At 48.7% G+C, this 19,360-nt stretch overlaps 1 protein-coding gene across 1 annotated transcript; it reads left to right on the top strand.

Moving 5' to 3' along the window:
* Positions 1 to 101: 101 nt before the first annotated feature.
* Positions 102 to 18,529, top strand: LOC135243470 (seizure protein 6 homolog). The gene is made up of 20 exons (XM_064315342.1): positions 102 to 515; positions 1,280 to 1,361; positions 1,515 to 1,691; positions 5,502 to 5,726; positions 6,320 to 6,459; positions 6,561 to 6,753; positions 7,374 to 7,559; positions 7,978 to 8,182; positions 8,560 to 8,723; positions 10,131 to 10,325; positions 10,497 to 10,635; positions 10,902 to 11,092; positions 11,839 to 12,033; positions 12,775 to 12,978; positions 13,581 to 13,772; positions 13,922 to 13,963; positions 14,192 to 14,309; positions 14,828 to 14,939; positions 15,240 to 16,010; positions 16,109 to 18,529. Exons 2-19 carry the CDS (start codon positions 1,304 to 1,306, stop codon positions 15,267 to 15,269), a joined length of 2,766 nt encoding a protein of 921 aa, XP_064171412.1. The 5' UTR covers positions 102 to 515; positions 1,280 to 1,303; the 3' UTR covers positions 15,270 to 16,010; positions 16,109 to 18,529.
* The last annotated feature ends 831 nt before the right edge of the window (positions 18,530 to 19,360 follow it).

Raw genomic sequence — 19,360 nt, 5'->3', positions numbered from 1 at the left:
CAGCACAGTGCATGCAGTTCCCCTGTTCAGTCCCTGGGTGACGATAGCGAGCTTTGGCGCGTTGCGCCCATAGCGAGCGCATAGAGACCAGCGAAGGCAGGAGGGGGGAGGAGGTGCAGCCGTAGACGGGTACGTTCCACCCACCTGCTCATACGCCTAGGGGCCTGGAAACAGAGCAGAACCGAATTGATGACATAGAGAGGAGCACGAAATAAGACGGAGGGACGCATTTTCCAATGTCGGGTGGGCAGATAGTGCGGTTGGTCGGAAGGATATTCAATCAGAAACTGCAAAATATTTAATGGCATTGCACAAAGGGAGAGGACGACTGTAAAGGAATTTTATTTAGCAACGTTTCAAGAGCTCCGCTTGAATTTTGATATGAAATAACCAATGAAAACGGAAGCCAGGTGGTTATAAATATCAAGATTTCCAGCCCGAAAACATTTCTTCGAAGGAACACGTTATAAGGAGTGCTGGAGAGACCGGAGAAAGGGGAAGTCTGTTGCGTACAGGTACGCAGTTTCACTGTTAGAGCATTTCACAACGTGCGCTATTATTATTATTCTCTGCCTCGCAGAATATTGCTTCTGTCTTTAACGAGGCTACATGTAACGGCTAAATGTAAGGCTACACAATGTAAAATGCAAGGCAACGCTCTGTTAAATTACTCGTCTTGGGGGTGTGAGGGGAGTCGAGCCAAGGGAACAACTGATTTGGAACACAGACGGTGTTACAGCGGAGAGTCCTGTAGATGCACGAATTAATGATCACCTGAACGAAAGAAAGGGAAATCAGTGTTCTGGTGCGTTACAAAAGGGAAAACAAACTATCGGTATCTTATACTCGTCATATTACACATCATATTATGTTGCTGTCATTATTTCTGTTGTTATGTATATCTTGCATAGCAACGCAATATCCATAAATAAGATATCTTATTTTAATGGCTGAAAACATTTTGGAAATCTTTGAAATGCAAAGACACTGTAATCCGCGCTTTAACGCATAACATTTTCTGTGGCACAAATGTAACTCTTGAAAGGTTGTTTTTGTCTTTCAGGTAGGAAGGTCTTCTCATTTTTTTCATCATAGGTTTTTATTTTTGTATGCTTTTCAGGTTCCATGCTTCTTGGACCTATCTAACTGCTGCTTTATAAATAATAATAATAATAATGATAATAATAATAATAATAATAATTCCACGGCTCCCTTCCCTTTTCCTTTACTGTTTGACGGTGCTGAGCTCTCTCTTTTCCTCTCATTTATTCTCTCTCAGATAGTTAAACTCTCAGAATAAACCATGCTGCCCCTAATGCTCACTGCCACGCTGTGTGTCACCTTCCTGCACCTGTCTACAGGTACAAAAGTGTGTGTGTGTGCGTGTGTGTGTGTGTGTGTGTGTGTGTGTGTGTGCATGTGTGTGTGGGTGTGTGTGTCTGCATGCACACATAACTATGTATTGATTGTACCCCTGTGTGTGAAGTGTTCTCCTGACCCACTCTCCCTCTTAGGACTGCCCTCTGCTTCAGATGAACTGGGTGACCATGGTGATGGAGTTCCTGTGACCTCTGACCCTCCCCAGCAGCAGCCCTCACAATCCCAGACCTCTGTCCCACAGTCCCTCCGGGAGCTCCTCCACGCTGCTCTCCTCAGCAAGGAGTATCTCGGCCACACCCCTCTCCCTGCTGGTATGATGCAGTGTGTGGTAGACCCTCTCTGGCCACACCCCTCTCTCTGCTGGTATGATGCAGTGTGTGGTAGACCCTCTCTGGCCACGCCCCTCTCTCTGCTGGTGTGATTATGTGTGTGGTAGACCCTCTGTGGCCACACCCCTCTCACTGCTGGTATGATGCAGTGTTTGGTAGACCCTCTCTGGCCACGCCCCTCTCCCTGCTGGTATGATGCAGTATGTGGTAGACCCTCTCTGGCTATACCTCTCGCTCTGCTGGTATGATGCAGTATGTGGTAGACCCTCTGTGGCCACACCCCTCTCCCTGCTGGTATGATGCAGTGTGTGGTAGACCCTCTCTGGCCACGCCCCTCTCCCTGCTGGTATGATGCAGTATGTGGTAGACCCTCTCTGGCTATACCTCTCGCTCTGCTGGTATGATGCTGTGTGTGGTAAACCCTCTGTGGCCACGCCCCTCTCCCTGCTGGTATGATGTGTGTGGTAGACCCTCTCTGGCCACGCCCCTCTCTCTGCTGGTATGATGTGTGTGGTAAACCCTCTGTGGCCACACCCCTCTCTCTGCTGGTATGATGATGTGTGTGGTAGACCCTCTCTGGCCACGCCCCTCTCTCTGCTGGTATGATGATGTGTGTGGTAGACCCTCTCTGGCCACGCCCCTCTCCCTGCTGGTATGATGCAGTGTGTGGTAGACCCTCTCTGGCTATACCTCTCTCCCTGCTGGTATGATGCAGTGTGTGGTAGACCCTCTCTGGTCACACCCCTCTCCCTGCTGGTATGATGCAGTGTGTGGTAGACCCTCTCTGGCCACGCCCCTCTCTCTGCTGGTATGATGCAGTGTGTGGTAGACCCTCTCTGGCCACGCCCCTCTCTCTGCTGGTATGATGTGTGTGGTAGACCCTCTCTGGCCACGCCCCTCTCTCTGCTGGTATGATGTGTGTGGTAGACCCTCTCTGGCTATACCTCTCTCTCTGCTGGTATGATGTGTGTGGTAGACCCTCTCTGGCCACGCCCCTCTCTCTGCTGGTATGATGTGTGTGGTAGACCCTCTCTGGCCACACCCCTCTCTCTGCTGGTATGATGTGTGTGGTAGACCCTCTCTGGCCACACCCCTCTCTCTGCTGGTATGATGTGTGTGGTAGACCCTCTCTGGCCACACCCCTCTCTCTGCTGGTATGATGTGTGTGGTAGACCCTCTGTGGCCACACCCCTTTCCCTGCTGGTATGATGCAGTGTGTGGTAGACCCTCTCTGGCCACACCCCTCTCCCTGCTGGTATGATGTGTGTGGTAGACCCTCTCTGGCCACGCCCCTCTCCCTGCTGGTATGATGTGTGTGGTAGACCCTCTCTGGCCACGCCCCTCTCCCTGCTGGTATGATGCAGTGTGTGGTAGACCCTCTGTGGCCACACCCCTCTCTCTGCTGGTATGATGATGTGTGTGGTAGACCCTCTCTGGCCACGCCCCTTTCCCTGCTGGTATGATGCAGTGTGTGGTAGACCCTCTCTGGCTATACCTCTCGCTCTGCTGGTATGATGTGTGTGGTAGACCCTCTCTGGCCACGCCCCTCTCCCTGCTGGTATGATGTGTGTGGTAGACCCTCTCTGGCTATACCTCTCGCTCTGCTGGTATGATGTGTGTGGTAGACCCTCTCTGGCCACGCCCCTCTCCCTGCTGGTATGATGTGTGTGGTAGACCCTCTCTGGCTATACCTCTCGCTCTGCTGGTATGATGTGTGTGGTAGACCCTCTCTGGCCACGCCCCTCTCCCTGCTGGTATGATGTGTGTGGTAGACCCTCTCTACATGTGTATACTGACGCTGCTGGATGGCTAAAGACACCAGTCCCCTGTCGGGGCGGCAGGGGTGACATCATCGCCTACTATCACAGACATTCACATGCAAACTCATGAATCTGAATTCCACTGCACCCACACAGTCCATTATAACCCTCTCTCTCTCTCTCTCTCTCTCCCTCCTGCTCCTCTCTCCTTTTCTCTCTCTCTCCCTCTCGCTCCCTCCCTCTCTCCCTCTCTCTCTCTTTTTCTCTCTCTCTCCCTCTTATTATCTCTTTCTCTCTCATTCTCTCTCTCTCTCTCTCTCTCTCCCTCCCTCCTGCTCCTCTCTCCTTCTCTCTCTCTCTCCCTCCCGCTCCCTTTCTCTCTCTCCCTCTCTGAGCTGAGCTGAGAGGACGTGTGGAGGGCTCTCCTCTACCTTTCTGCCTTTTTGGTGCTTTTTTAAAATTCCATTTTCTTTTTTATTCTTCTGTTCACAGTAGGCTGGTTTAGTTATTGAGTATTGTTTACATAATTGATTATACTGGTGTTAGGGTGGTGGGAGTTTAGGGTTTTGGGGGTTTAGGGTTTTTTTAGGGTGGTGGGATTTTAGGGTTTTGGGGGTTTAGGGGTTTTTTTAGGGTGTTGGGATTTTAGGGGTTTTTTAGGGTGGGAAGGGAGGGGCAGGGCGTGATTGGATCTCAGTCAGAGGGGGCAGCGCGGACCCTCCGGCACGGGTTGAGGTGTGTGCCGGACACCTGAGGACGGGTTGTTAGCAGTCTGGGAACAGGTGGGCTATGAGCAGATTTACTCAGCGTCTAGAAAGAACAAGGCGGTAGTAGTTTTTCTAAAAAAAGGAAAACCTAGTTACTAGGATTATAGAGAGCGGCATCTGGGTGGAAGGACCTTTTGTGCCAAGAACAGCTCATTTAAAATTATCCCGTGGGGCTGCAGAAGTAGTGCGTTGAAGCACGTACTTTCTTTTAAAAGGCAGGGTTTCATGTTTTTGATCAACGCTGAACAGACCCTTGACATAACGTTTCGTTGTCGACGTGGGGAGAGTCGGTACATCGCAGCATGCGGTTGCTTTGAGTGTGCGAGTGTGGGGGGTTATCGGCCACAAAAGGTTTGCTTTCCCGCACACAAACCCAGCCGCAGGGAGGGGATAATGGTGGAGATACGCGCGAAGCGAGGCTCGGTGTGGAGAAAGGGAACGAGGGGGGCGCTACGGCGGCTGATAAGGGCGGAGTGTGTGTGCCCCAAATGATGGTCAGGTCAGGGAGGAGTTTTTTGCTCAGTTGAGACAGGAGTTGCTACAAATCCCTCAAGACAGCTTTTTAATTGTGGGGGGAGGTTGGAACTGCACGGTAGATTTTAGCCTATATAGGAATGGAGAAGAGCCCCATTTACGTGTAGGGTCAGTTACAGTTTCAGGCAATTATTTTTTTATTGTTTTGGTTAACGTGTTTGTCTATTAGGGTGTGTAAGGTGTAAATGTAATCGGTTGTGCGGTGTTTTGGTAAAAAGCCAAAACTTTTACTCGAAACATTGTGCTCGTTAAAGAAGTGTTGAAGTCTTGTATTTATGATGCTACATAGAATCTTCCCCAGATTACTGCTCGCACAAATGCCTCTGTAATTGTTTGGGTTGAATTTGTCTCCACTTTCAATTCAATTCAATTCAATTCAATTCAATTCAATTCAATTCGCTTTATTGGCATGACAAATTTGAACATTTGTATTGCTAAAGCTTGTAAGGTACAGCAATGTATATATAAAAAATAAAAATAAATTAAAAAAATAATAATAAAATAAAAACAATAGAATTAACAATAAACAGTAACAATAACTAGCAGTAAAAAGTTGCAATAAAAAAACTTTCTCTCTCTCTTTCGCTCTCTCTCCCTCATTATCTCTTTCTCTCTCTCTCCCTCCCTCTCATTATCTCTCTCTCTCATTCTCTCTCTTTCTCTCTCCCTCTCATTCTCTCTCTCTCTCTCCCTCTCATTATCTCTCTCCCTCGCTCTCTCGCTGCTCACAGGAGCGACGGGCAGTCCCACGCGAGCGGCCCCGTCCGTCCGTGCCGATGACCCGCCGTCCGCCGCCATGTCGCCCGGGGTGCTCACCACGGCTGAGACCTCGTCTGCGACGGCGCCCCAAGCCGCCCGGGCCAGCGCAGGAAGCGCGGTGACATCACTTCCTGCGGAAGAGGAAACGACGACGACTCTGATCACCACCACGACGATCACCACGGTGCAGGCGCCTGGTAAAACCACGTCTGCAGCTCTGTAAAATACTGAGATACACCGTATGACCAAAAGTATCTGGACACCCCTTGGTCTGGGGCTGTGGAAAGCCAACGACGAGCCAGGCTTAATCTCCCAATCAGTGCCTGACCTCACTAATACTCTTCTGGCTGAATGGAAGCAAATCCCTGCAGCAATGCTTCAACATCTAGCCTCCTTCCCAGAAGAGTGGAGGCTGTTATAGCAGCCAATGGTGGACCAAGTCTATATTAATGCCCATAATTTTGGACGACAGGTTTCCACATGATTTTGCCCATGTAGTGTAAGAGTCCATTTTCTCATCTTCTAAGGAAGAAGTTAAATATGAAGCACAGTGCTTGCTTTAAATTTTAATATGAGCATTCCTCATGCAAATGGCAGTCCTCTCATTCGTTTAAGTTCTTCGTAATGTAAAGTACATTTTAACTGAAGCAGCATTAACTATTCATAGGGAACTTCTCTGTGAAATTGGAACCGTTACTTTTAACGGTTTAACTTATTGCTCTCAGTGAGCTTGCACCTCCGACCCCGAGATCCAGCCGTCCAGTAGAACGTGCTCTCCTCCTTCTCACAGTGCAGTGCAACGCCAGTCTCTACGGGACGGAGGGAGTAGTGGAGTCTCCAGACCCTCCCCCCTCTTCCTCATCCCTCCTTCCTCCTCTGGAATGCACGTACAGCATCACCGTCTACCCTGGTTACGGGGTCGAGATTCAGGTAAGCCGACCGAGCGAATCAGGGCCGTGGGGGGGGGCAGTTTGTGTTGACAGTCCTGCTCGTGATTGTCCCATCCAACCCCCCTCCCCCCCTTCCTTCAGGTGAAGAGGGTGAACCTATCCAAAGGCGAGATTCTGGCCATCCGGGAACTGGAGGGGACGGGATCGGTGCTCCTGGCCAACGAGACGCTGATGAGCGAGGGTCAGGTGATACGGAGCTCGACCAATCGGGTCCAGATTCACTACCGCAGCCTGTGGCCCACCGGCCCCGGCGTCTTCAGCCTGCGCTACCGAGGTACCCCTGGCTAATTAGACTGGGGAACGGGGGGAATGGGGCAGGAACTGTGGTTCTGTAACCTAAAGGTCGCAGGTTCGATTCCCGGGTAAGACGCTGCCGTTGTACCCTTGAGCAAAGGTACTTAACCTGCATTGCTTCAGTATATATCCAGCTGTATAAATGGATGCGATGTAAAATGCTATATCAAATGTTGTGTAAGTCCCTCTGGATAAGAGCGTCTGCTAAATGCCTGTAATGTAATGTAGACTGCGTGGGCTGTTCAGCTCTTGAGAAATAAATGTGGTAATTTTATTAAAAATACTTCTGTGACGACACGTGGAGAGTCACTCTGCATGGGCAGCTGTGATTCTTCCCCTGGTTCTGGGGACCGGTTGGTGTGCTGTGTTTTGTGTTTTGTACAGCCTGTATTCAGTCAACCTCTGTCCTTAACTTTTACTAACGTGTAGTACACTCTCTTTTTTTCTTTCTTTCTCGCTCTCTCTCTCTCGCACACACGCACACACACACACGCACACTCACGCACACACACGCACACGCACACACACACACGCATGCACACACACGTACTCACGCACACACACACGCACGCACACACACACACACGCATGCACGCACAGCTTTCCTGCTCTCCTGCACTTTCCCTCCCTCGCCTGCGGGGGGCAGCGTGACGGTGACCGGCCTGCACCCCGGAGGGCGTGCACACTTCCACTGTGACCCCGGGTTCCAGGTCAGGGGTCATGAGGCGGCCACCTGCCTCAACTCCACGCGACCTCGCTGGAGCTCCTCTGGACCGCAGTGCGTCGGTCAGTCGCTCTTTACCGCTAAATACCGCTGGTGTACCGGTTTCCTTCCGCCAGATTTCATTCCTCTTTTTGCTGCTTGTCACCATGCAGTCGGGTCTCATTCTGCTCCTCCTCCGTGCGTCTGCAGCCATTCTCTGAAAATCTGTCTTATTTCCTGCTGTTTGCCTCCACTGAATTACAAATTAGATGATTAAAGACAGGAGTTATAATTCATATAAACCCTCTATCTGATAATCATACCGCAGCTCAGTAATCTGAAACCATTTTAAATGGTTATCCGAAGCTGTGTTCACTGAAATCTGAGAAGGCATCCACGGTCAATATTTGAATTCAGAAAGTACCGGAACAACACAAGGTGAAGAAGGCGGTAGGTCTGCTTCGTGGAGCGGACCTAACGTCGGTCTCTCCTGTGCCATAGCAGCGTCATGCGGGGGCTGGATCAGGAACGCCACCGTCGGCTGGATCCTCTCTCCTCCGCAGCCTCCCGCCGGTAACCATAGCAGCGGCGGGGTCGGGGGCGGGGGCGGGGGCAACCTGAGCTGCACGTGGGTGTTGGAGGCGAGGCGGGGACGCCGGCTCCACCTGCACTTCCAGAGGCTCAGCATGGACGAGGACTACGGCAGGTACGGCGCAGTGAGGTCGTCGCGCGTCGCCGCGGTGCCCGCGTGTGTTGCCGCGGCGCCCACCGTGCGTCGCCGTGACACCGGCGCACTTCGCCATAGCACCAGCATGCGTGGCCGGGGCATGCTCAACCAGATCAGGGAAAAAATACACATTTAAAATATTTTTAACCCTTTAGGGGCTGCAAAACTGTACTGTAAGAACTCCTGCTGCTCCCAGAAAGTTTATAGTGAAAAGTGTCTAGCCAAAATATGCAGACAATCACGCAACAGAACGATTTTGGTTTGAATTCTGGCGAACGTAGACGTTAAAACTGTCTGAAATCTGCTGGCATTGTTTAGCACGGGGCTATTTTGGTAACCCCTCCCCCTTTCCCCAGATTGATGGTGCGCAGCGGGAACAGCTCCGCCTCCCTCCTGGTCTTCGACTCGGACCTGGACGACGTGCCGGATCGGGGGGTCCTGAGCATGGGCTCGTCTCTGTACGTGGACCTGACCGCCGATTCCGCCGCCATCCCGCTGGTCCTGGCGCTGCGCTACGAGGGTGAGGAGGGGGGCCGCCGCCTTTCCTTCTCGTCTCTGCCTTTTCACTTCTTTCTCTCTCCGTGGCACTGGGGCACGTACCGTATTTAATTCGCTGGTATTGGTCTGGTATCTGTTAAGGCACTGTTCTAGTACATGGATACGCTCTGTGGTCTGGTATCTGTTAAGGCACTGTTCTAGTGCATGGATGGGCTCTGTGGTCTGGTATCTGTTAAGGCAATGTTCTAGTGCATGGATACGCTCTGTGGTCTGGTATCTGTTAAGGCACTGTTCTAGTGCACGGATGGGCTCTATGGTCTGGTATCTGTTAAGGCACTGTTCTAGTGCATGGATACGCTCTATGGTCTGGTATCTGTTAAGGCACTGTTCTAGTGCATGGATGGGCTCTGTGGTCTGTATGTAAGGCACTATCTCGTGCATGGATGGCTCTATGTCTGGTATCTGTTAAGGCACTGTTCTAGTGCATGGATACGTTCTGTGGTCTGGTATCTGTTAAGGCACTGTTCTAGTGCATGGATGGGCTCTATGGTCTGGTATCTGTTAAGGCACTGTTTTAGTGCATGGATGGGCCCCATGGTCTGGTATCTGTTAAGGCACTGTTTTAGTGCACGGATGGGCCCCATGGTCTGGTATTTGCTAAGGCACTGTTTTAGTACATGGATATGCTCTGTGGTCTGGTATCTGTTAAGGCACTGTTTTAGTGCACAGATGGGCCCCATGGTCTGATATCTGTTAAGGCACTGTTTTAGTGCACGGATGGGCCCCATGGTCTGATATCTGTTAAGGCACTGTTTAGTGAGGATGCCATAGTCTGGTATTTGCTAAGGCACTGTTTTAGTACATGGATACGCTCTGTGGTCTGGTATCTGTTAAGGCACTGTTCTAGTACATGGATACGCTCTGTGGTCTGGTATCTGTTAAGGCCCTGTCCTAGTGCATGGATGGGCTCTATGGTCTGGTATCTGTTAAGGCACTGTTCTAGTACATGGATATGCTCTGTGGTCTGGTATCTGTTAAGGCACTGTCCTAGTGCATGGATGGGCTCTGTGGTCTGGTATCTGTTAAGGCACTGTTCTAGTACATGGATATGCTCTGTGGTCTGGTATCTGTTAAGGCACTGTTCTAGTGCATGAATGGGCTCTATGGTCTGGTATCTGTTAAGGCACTGTTCTAGTGCATGGATGGGCTCTATGGTCTGGTATCTGTTAAGGTACTGTTCTAGTGCATGGATGGGCCCCACATTCTGGAATTTGTTAAGGCACTGTAATTATTTTTAAGTGCAACTAGTTAATAGTCAGTGAGTAGAACGTTCAGTGTTAAATCTCATTTGACTGTAATTGAGCACATTTGATCCTGGTAGATTTACACTGTACTCATCATACGTTTTCTGTGTGTCTGTCACTCTCAGCTTTTGATGGGGACCACTGTTACGAGCCCTATCTGGCACATGGCAACTACAGCAGCAGCGACCTCACTTCCTCCCTGGGAACGGTCGTCTCCTTCTCCTGCTCCCCCGGCTTCGTCATGGAGCAGGGGTCAGGGGTCATCGAGTGCGTCGACCCCAGCGACCCGCACTGGAACGAGAGCGAGCCGGTGTGCCGAGGTACCGACGCCGCGAAAGCACCGTAAACATGCGAAAACGTCTTGAGCAGCGATGGCGGGAAATCTGGGCGAGACGCGCTTCGTACGCCGTTCTCGTCTGCTCCCGCCTTCCTACCTTCCCTGTGTCCATCCCTCTCTCTTCCTGCCCCCCCCCTCTCTCTCTCTTTCTCAGCGCTCTGCGGAGGGGAACTGACTGAGCCTTCGGGAACGGTGCTGTCGCCCGATTGGCCGCTGAGCTACTCCAAGGGCCAGGACTGCGTCTGGTTGGTCCACGTCGGTGAGGACAAGCGCATCGAGCTGGATGTGCAGATGTGAGTGCTGGAGAATCTTTATGAACCTGCGCCGTTCAGCTTCTGTCTGGAACTAATGGAATATATTCACAAACTAATCAGTGCCCTGTGACTAAATGTATTGCAGCGTTCAGTCAGTATGTTTTTGCAGAAATACCCACTCTTGTTCTTCTGTGAATTTTCTCATGAAATGTTTTGTTCATGAAATCTGTTCTTGATTATTTCTGGTTTCTTTTATTTCACATTTTGTTTATTGGCCTCTGATTATCTCTCTCCCTTTTTCAAAGTTTGAACATTCGCCAAAATGACATGCTCACCATATTCGATGGCCATGACCTGATGTCACGCGTGATTGGCCAGTACTTGGGGTCCAGGGAGCGCTTCCAGGTCGTGTCAGGAGAGTCGGAGGTCATGATTCAATTCCAGAGCGACCCCGACGACGGCTCCTTCTTCCAAACCAAAGGATTCAGGATTCATAGTGTGACATTCATACTGTGGTGACAGTTCAGTACTGTGTGAGCATTTAGCATTGGTCGTGTGAGCATAGTACTCGTGTGTTCAGTACTGTGGTGAGCAGTTCATACTATGGTGAGCAGTTCAGTACTGCGGTGAACAGTTCACTACTATAGTGAGCCGTTCAGTACTGTGGTGAACAGTTCAGTACTATGGTGAGCAGTTCACTACTATGGTGAGCAGTTCAGTACTGTGGTGAACAGTTCAGTACTATAGTGAGCCGTCGTATGTGGAACAGTTGCTACTTAGTGAGCTTCAGTACTGTGTGAGCAGTTCATGGGTGACAGTTCCTACATGTGAGCTCATTGTGGTGAACAGTTCAGTACTATGGTGCAGTTACTAGTGACATTCAGTACTGTGGTGAACAGTCCAGTGCTGCGGTGAGCAGTTCAATACTATGGTGAGCAGTTCAGTACTGTGGTGAACAGTTCAGTGCTGTGGTGAGCAGTTCAGTACTACAGTGTGTAGTCACACAAGAGAGATGCAGAAAATGTTACAATCCGTTCATGATATATTTAGTGTTTATTGTGTTTTATTTACTCGTTTTATGTATAAAGTGCTTTGTATAAGTAAGAAAAGCACTCCACAAATATTATTATAATTATTATATAAGTTCTGATGGAATGTTTCATAGCACTTTCACCAGCAGAACAGCTTTTGAGGTCACAGGCTGAAAGGCGGATATTACTGATGTTCTCATCTTCTCACCAGAGGTGGAGCGCAATGACACATGCCCTGCCGTTCCTCCAATCGAGTTTGGCTGGAAGAGCTCGTCCCACCCCTCGCTGGTGAGGGGCAGCGTGCTGACCTATCAGTGTCAGCCTGGGTATGACATGGTCGGCCCTGACATCATCGCCTGCCAATGGGATCTCTCCTGGAGCAGTAGCCCTCCCACCTGTCAGAAATGTGAGCTTTCTGGGCACGCAGGATTCAGAACTGCGTGCATTCGCCACTCCCTGTAACCCTTCTCAAATATCTGTGAGCCTGTTAGCCTGCAGTGTGTTTGTGTGTTTACTTTGCTGTATGATATCAGAGATACACAATCACTTTGTCCTTTATTAGGGGTGATATAGCTCAGGAGGTAAGACTGATTGTCTGGCAGTCGGAGGGTTGCCGGTTCAAACCCCGCCCTGGGCGTGTCGAAGTGTCCTTGAGCAAGATACCTAACCCCTAACCCCTAACTGCTCTGGCGAATGAGAGGCATCAATTGTAAAGCGCTTTGGATAAAAGCGCTATATGAATGCAGTCCATTTTATTAATTATTTGTAATGGAAGAGGACAGGGTCAATTTTGAATGAAAACACAGGACATGAACAAGCTATTTGAGTCAAGAATCAGCCCACACTAACTGTAGACTCACACGTCATTCCATCACACAATAGCATTGGCTTAAGTGCTGAAGTGCGATTATCTGGTGCAAACGCGCGGGAATAAGGATGTGATGTCACAGTAAGGATGTGATGTCACAGTTTGACACCGTGCAGCAGCAGTGTCCCCTTCACTGTCCGCCCGATTGAAATCCCGCAGTCCGGTGAGTCCGGAGAGTTGTTTTGTTCTTCGTGGAAGCTGTGCCGTGATTGGTCGAGCTTCAGCTGCTCTGCCTGACTGAGCTCCCTGCCGCTCTCCCCCCTTCCCCCTCTCCGCCAGCTCCGGAACCTCGGCAGTGTCCCGACCCGGGGGACGTGCCGAACGGGGTGCGCTCCGTCCGCCCCGAGCCCGGCTTCGCCGCGGGGACGGTGGTGCGCTTCTCCTGTAACCTGGGTTACGAGCTGGAGGGCCCCGCCCACATCTCCTGCCTGGGTGGCGAGGCAGGAGAGCCGAAATGGAGTGAAAAAAGTCCAAAGTGTGTCTGTGAGTCCCCCCCCCCCTCACCCCCACTCCCCCACCCCACCCCCACACAGGCCTGAACACCATGTCACACACCCTTTTCCTCTGTTTCAGTCACTGTGTTAATGGCTGTTTAGCTACCTAGCTTCTGGGCGGCTCATTCACTTAAAGCACTGTGCTGCGGTGTGTGGATGAGCCCCATGGACTCGGGTTGAATCCGGACTGTGTCAGTGCGATTGAGTCACCCAGGGTACGGTAGGGTTCACTCGGTTAGAGGTCGACATTTCATCGCTCTCTAGCGACCCCCTCTGGTCTATCCGGCTCCTGTGGACTGCATGCCAAAGCCACATATGAAGGGTCTTCCTCAGACTCAACACTGTTCAAGCTTGGCTATTGGCCGTGGTGTGAAAAGAAGCAGCTGGCAACACCACGTGTTTCAGAGGAGAACCGTGGATGCCTACACTCTCCCAAATCAGCAGTGGGGATCACACATGAACAAAATGGCTAATTGGCTGTTCCAAATTAGGGTGGGAAATGGCCATGTTTAGCCATGGGCATCAAAATGATAAAATGCATTTAGTTACTATACTGTATTAAGGCACCCCCCCCCCCGTGTCTCTCCGTAGTGAAGTACGAGCCTTGTCCGAACCCAGGCGTCCCTCACAACGGCTATCAGACGCTCAACAAGCGCAGCTACCGGCCGGGGGAGTCCCTCCACTTCTTCTGCTTTGAGGGCTACGAGCTGATCGGGGAGGTCTCCATCAACTGCCTCCCCGGACACCCCTCCCAGTGGAACAGTCCGCCTCCGTTCTGCAGAGGTGAGCCGGGGGGGTTCCCCAGAGGTGGTATGTCCCAATGCGGGCTGAACTGAGGTTAAAACTCTTGAAAGAATGGATGTTTCTTTAAATGATCTCTGTCTGTTTTAACGCGGATCTCTCTCTCTCTTTCCCTGTCTTTCTCCCATTAGCTGTAGCTTATGAAGAACTGTTGGATGGCCCCAAGCAGGAATGTAATAATAAATATGTCCTCATTATTTTGTTCTTATTTACGTATGTATTTGTGAACGTGCGTGTGTTTCAGTGCATAATTGCATAATCATTGTCTGCTTTAAATTATTTTTCAAGGTTATCTGCTTGCTGTTTACTTCCTTGAATGTGCATAAATGTGCATATTTCTATATAAAAGACACCTATGGATATATATATATAATGACATAATTAATTATGTTTTACTGTAGTCTTCAGGTCGACGGTCCCGTCGCACCAGATTAAGAAGAAGAACAGCGCGTTCGCGATCGTCCTGCCGGTCATTCTGCTGATCTGTCTGATCGGGGGGGTCTACATGTACTATGCCATGTGAGTGAAGCGGGGTACCGGTGCCCCGTCCCGCCAGAACGAGCGCAGAACGAGAACTGTGCCACTTTCGTGTTACACATCTACCTCCTGTGCCACTCATGTTACATGTACCTCCATCCAGCACTTCAATAGTACTTTGTATCATTATCTTCTATGCTGATCTTGATGTTGCAGCTTGTCATGCCTCCTAGTTTGACTTAGCATAACTTAGGTCAGAGAGTAATGTTTACTGTGTGAACTGGGCTTAATGTGCTCATGGCTATGAATAACTGTTACATAATGAGTATTGCACCTTATTGGACCTGTGGTTTGTAGTTGTTCCAATGACCTTCGCTCTGCACTCACTGTACATCGCTTTGGATAAAAGTGACGTACAGTAAGCCAAAGAGATGTAATGTAATGTAATGGGTCTCTGCCCGGGCCCATCTGGTCCAGTCTGGGTGGGGGGTGGTGGGGGCGGGGGGAAGATTCGCGGCTCCGTGTCCTGACCCTTCCTGTCCTTGCGCCTTTCCCGCCAGAGCGTGCAGGCAGCCCGGGAGGCCGCGCTTCCGGAAGCCTCTGTCCCACAGGCACGCCTACAGCCCCATCTCCGTGAAGACCGACTTCAGCAACTCCGTCTACGAGGCGGCGGTGAGCCCGCGTCTATGCCTGTTACCGTGGTAACGACGGTTCTGCTGCGTTACTGCAGCGTCCAGCATAAGGCCCTGACCCTCCTTTGAAGGTTCCGGGGGGGAGAAAGGCAGTTTCCTTTTAGCAATCCGTTACCCCCACTTAACAATGGGATGTGTGTTATTTATTATGTTTGTCTTCTAATGTGTTTTATAATGAAATTTGCCATTTTAAAATAAATTAAAAATTGAATTGAGTCTAGATTTGAATCCTGAATTGAGTCTTGAATTGAATCTCGCTCTCTGCCCTTTTGTTCCCCAGGACACGAGAGAGTATGAAGTATCGATCTGAGAGCCGAATGACTCCTGAGAGAGAATGGAAGGAATGAGGAAGAACGACTGGGAGAGAGGCACTTTCTTTTTCCCACCAGTTGCTTTCTTTCCCCTCATACTCGCTGCTCCATCTCACTCCATCCTTTTTTATCCTCTTTGCTCCCTTTTCTCCGTCTGTCTGTTCCTGTAAAACTGCTCTGTCTGTCGGTCTGTTTATCTGTCGGTCTGTCTGTCTGTTGGTCTGTCAGTCTGTCTACGTTTGACTGCTTCAGTTAGTTTTGTCTGTAGCTGGCTGTCAGTGATTAAAGCGAGGTTTGGTGATGAAGCTGCTATCTTCAGCGTAGCATCAGGACTGAGGGGCTGCTGGGTGGCTCATCAGGTTAAGGCACCTCGCTGCAGTTCGGGTAAGACCCCCATGTTCCGGTATCGTATCTGAGCCAGGCCAGTGCCAAATGTGGGCGGCAGGCTGGCAGGGCCATGTGCAGTCGGCTCTGGCATTGCCCAGAGACGGCAGGGTTTCAGCTGGCCAAGGTGAACACATTACATCGCTCATCAGCGACCCCTGCGGGCAGTTTGGGCCCCCAGACATCTGCCTGATAAGCTAAACTTGAAGTGTCTTCCTCCAGCTCGTGTCTATGTGAGCGCGTCTTGCAGTTTGGATGAGAAGCTAACAGCTGCAGTCACATGCTGCAGCAGAGAGTGCATGCTAGCGAGGTACTAGTGAGGGACTAGCCCACGGTGCTAGCGAGGTGCTAGCGAGGTGCCAGCTCGAGGTGCTAGCCCATAGTGCTAGCGAGGTGTTAGCCTGAGGTGCTAGCGAGGTGTTAGCCTGAGGTGCTAGCGAGGTGCCAGCTCGAGGTGCTAGCCCATAGTGCTAGCGAGGTGTTAGCCTGAGGTGCTAGTGAGGTGTTAGCCTGAGGTGCTAGCGAGGTGCCAGCTCGAGGTGCTAGCGGAGTCTATGGCAGTGAGCACTAATGTAGATGCAGATGGGCAATCCAAATTAGGAAGAAAAACTGAAGGGGGGGGGAAGCATTAAAAAAACAACTAATACGTCAGAACTGGGGCCTTTTGGGAACAGAAAGTTAAAAGAAACGGGTGAAACAAAGAAATGAAAAAGTTTGCACTAATAAAAGACGGAATATTATTTTAGACCATGGGTTATCGGGGTGGGGATATATTTCTGGGTTTTTGTCTTGTGGTGTTCTTGCTGTGTAATCTCTGGACTGCTTAACGGGCCCCTTGTTTAATCCAATTATCCATGACTGAAGAATATCTGAACATTATGAGTAATTATGTAATTATACTGTAATTATACCCAGATGCACTGCTTCTCTCTGCAGGTTGAATACAACAGCATGTCCTTGGGTCAGATTGAACTGATGTTTTTGCAGAGTAAGGTTGAAATGATGAGGTACTGGGGTGGACTGCAAGTGCGACACTGTAACAATCATTACTTAGGTCCTTTGAGACTTGGCAGCCAATACGACAATTATGTTTAGATTCAGTGCTAAAGTGTTATTTAATTTCGTTAAGTGTAGTATAATGGTTAAGGAGCTGGTCTTGTAATCTAAAGGTTACAGGTTCGATTCCCAGGTAGGACACTGCCGTCGTACCCTTGAGGGAGGTACTAAACCTGCATTCAGTATATATCCAGTATAGAGGGATGCAGTGTAAATGCTGTGTAAAGTTGGATAAGAGCATCGGCTCAGTTTTGTCTGTAATGTGTTAATTGTGGTCCTAAAACCACTTATAATCACATAATCTCACTTTCTCTTTCTGTCACCTTTTTTGTTTGGTATAGTTGATTCACTACTTAACCAGTTTTAATAAACTAAAAATGCTTTTTAGTTGAACCTGAGCCCTCATATTCTGTTTAACAAGGCGTAGAGAAGGTCTTACAGGAATAAGGTGTTAAAACAACAAGGGAAGTGAAATCTGGAGACATTGTTAAAAATGAGACTGACTGACAGACAGGAAGACAGACTGACACACACATTCATGCATCGAAAGAATCAAATGTAAATATTTTGTTTACATATCAAAGACAATGTATATATTCATACACTAATTACGTGCCAAAATACAAAGTATGATGTCACTTCCTGTAGCACTTTTGTCACCATGCGATGTCACTGTAGTTCCTGCATCAACTGTAAAATAGAATGTCAATGTTGCATTTTGTTTAGGCCTATGCCTAGAACAGGCTATGCGGGGACCATTTTATAGCCAAGCAGTCAAGGAACCTGGCTAATGCCAGCTAATGCCAGCTGATATCTTTAAAAAAAAGTGTTGTCCAAAGCCAGTGTTATTTGTCTTAAGTATTTTATGCCTGGATTGGCAACTGCTTCTCAGTCACACACTGGAAAGCCTCAGGAATTGCTAATCAATGCCTACTGGCTCGCTCGAGAACGCTCCTGAGATACCCAAGCAGTCTGCTTGCCCACTGGACCACACTGGCTTCCTGTTCAGAGAATCTTTAGGCATTAGAACACTATTCACTCATTTTTAGGGATTACTGAATGCGAGGAAACCCACCAGTATTCTTAACCTAGTCCACTGCACCAATGCGGGACACAGTATCCCAACTAGGGTGGAGTTTACCCCATTTAAAATGTGCTGTGTTCAGTGAAAGTGCAAATAAGCCCCGAGCCTATCATCTGAGTTACAGTCACAAGCTGGTTTTCAAGAGACTGAGTTACGGAAACAACGGCATCTTCTTACATTTTGTTTCATTTTGTGTTACGTTCATTGTGTTGTTGCATGTTATTGACCGAGTTTGTGTTATTTATATTTTGAATGTCCTCTCATTGTCTTGTGTAATTTGATAATATATTTAATGCACTACTTTCAGCTTTAGGCCTGATATGTGCACGTTTATCTGTTGTGGTTGTCTGTGATGAACCCAGGAAAAACTGGACTAATGGTTTTTAAATAAACAAAAAAAAATTATAATAATTACTACGCTTAGCAATGATTATTATTCTGTGAATGCTATTGGTGTTGCAGTTCATGCACTGTGTTTTACTTGTAAATCTGGCTGCTTTCTGTGTTGCAGTATTGACCAAACATGTATTACTTTAATCGTGCAGATATTTAATGCGCTTCCTGTTCTCACTGAGCTGTGCTTGTTCAACTGTGCCAAACCGGGGAATGGGAGAACTCTTAATAATTTATTACAAATATAATGTCAATGGTTCTGTCCTTTCTTAACCAATTTTGTTTTATTTATTTATTTATTTATTTGCTGCAATTTAAGGAAAATAAAAGATATTTGTCAAATGGCAGAAAGTTTCTCATTTATTTCATTAATTTAGTTTATTTTGTTTGCACACAGCATGTAATGTCACCCGTGCATTATATTTATTTATGCTTGGTGCATCGGTGTTATAAATTCCTTCCCTCTCTCTGGCCAGAGGGTTCTTTTATACAGCAGCTGAATGTAAACACCACGACTCCATTGCTCGCACTGTCTGCTGGCTCGTAACGTCCTCTGGGGCCACTTCTCCTTGCATTCGGTCCATCCTAACTGAGCTGAACTTGTGTGCAGTAATGTGCATTGTGCCGTAAGATGCATTATGTGATATCTGGCCCGGATCTCTGTAGAGCTGCTTTGTGGCGATGCCCTTTATAAAAAGCGATATACAAAGGAAATTGAATTGAATTACTTGTAATTTACTTGTATGTTTTTGTATCTACTTATAATATTTTATTTTCTCTTTTGAACAGAGCATTGGAGGTTTATACATTTTATAAACCTAATTAATTTTATACAGTTATGGTGATGAAAAATGAAAAGGTGTGCATGGGTAGATGGGGTGAGTGGGTGGTTTAAAAAAAACTTACTTCTGTACTATTGCTGGGGTAGAAGAACCTTCGGCCTCGTGCAACGTGGCGTGGTGTGAATAACAAAAATAAGAGAAGGCAGGTGACTTCCTTAATTGCTTGTCATGGGCGGAGAAAAAAAACTGTAGTTTAAAATTTTTGTTTTCCAGCAACACCGCGGTTTGGCCTACGTCAGACAGCGACTTTAAGTTTGCACCAATCATAGTTGAGTCCGTTGTGGAAGAAAACGAAAACAGAGGAACGATGGATTCAGCTGACCAATCAAAC

Source organism: Anguilla rostrata, chromosome 17 (genome assembly GCF_018555375.3).
Source record: "Anguilla rostrata isolate EN2019 chromosome 17, ASM1855537v3, whole genome shotgun sequence".
Classification (NCBI taxonomy): Eukaryota; Metazoa; Chordata; class Actinopteri; order Anguilliformes; family Anguillidae; genus Anguilla; species Anguilla rostrata.
The sequence above is the reverse complement of the archived record's forward strand: the minus strand, read 5'-3'. Positions and strand labels throughout refer to the sequence as shown.

Bases quoted from the DNA above. Each gene is read 5' to 3' on its own strand.
- LOC135243470 (XM_064315342.1), top strand. From the start codon at position 1,304: ATGCTGCCCCTAATGCTCACTGCCACGCTGTGTGTCACCTTCCTGCAC. The intron at 1,692-5,501 runs GTATGATGCAGT...CGCTGCTCACAG, and splicing joins CCACACCCCTCTCCCTGCTG to GAGCGACGGGCAGTCCCACG. The intron at 8,183-8,559 runs GTACGGCGCAGT...CCCTTTCCCCAG, and splicing joins ATGGACGAGGACTACGGCAG to ATTGATGGTGCGCAGCGGGA.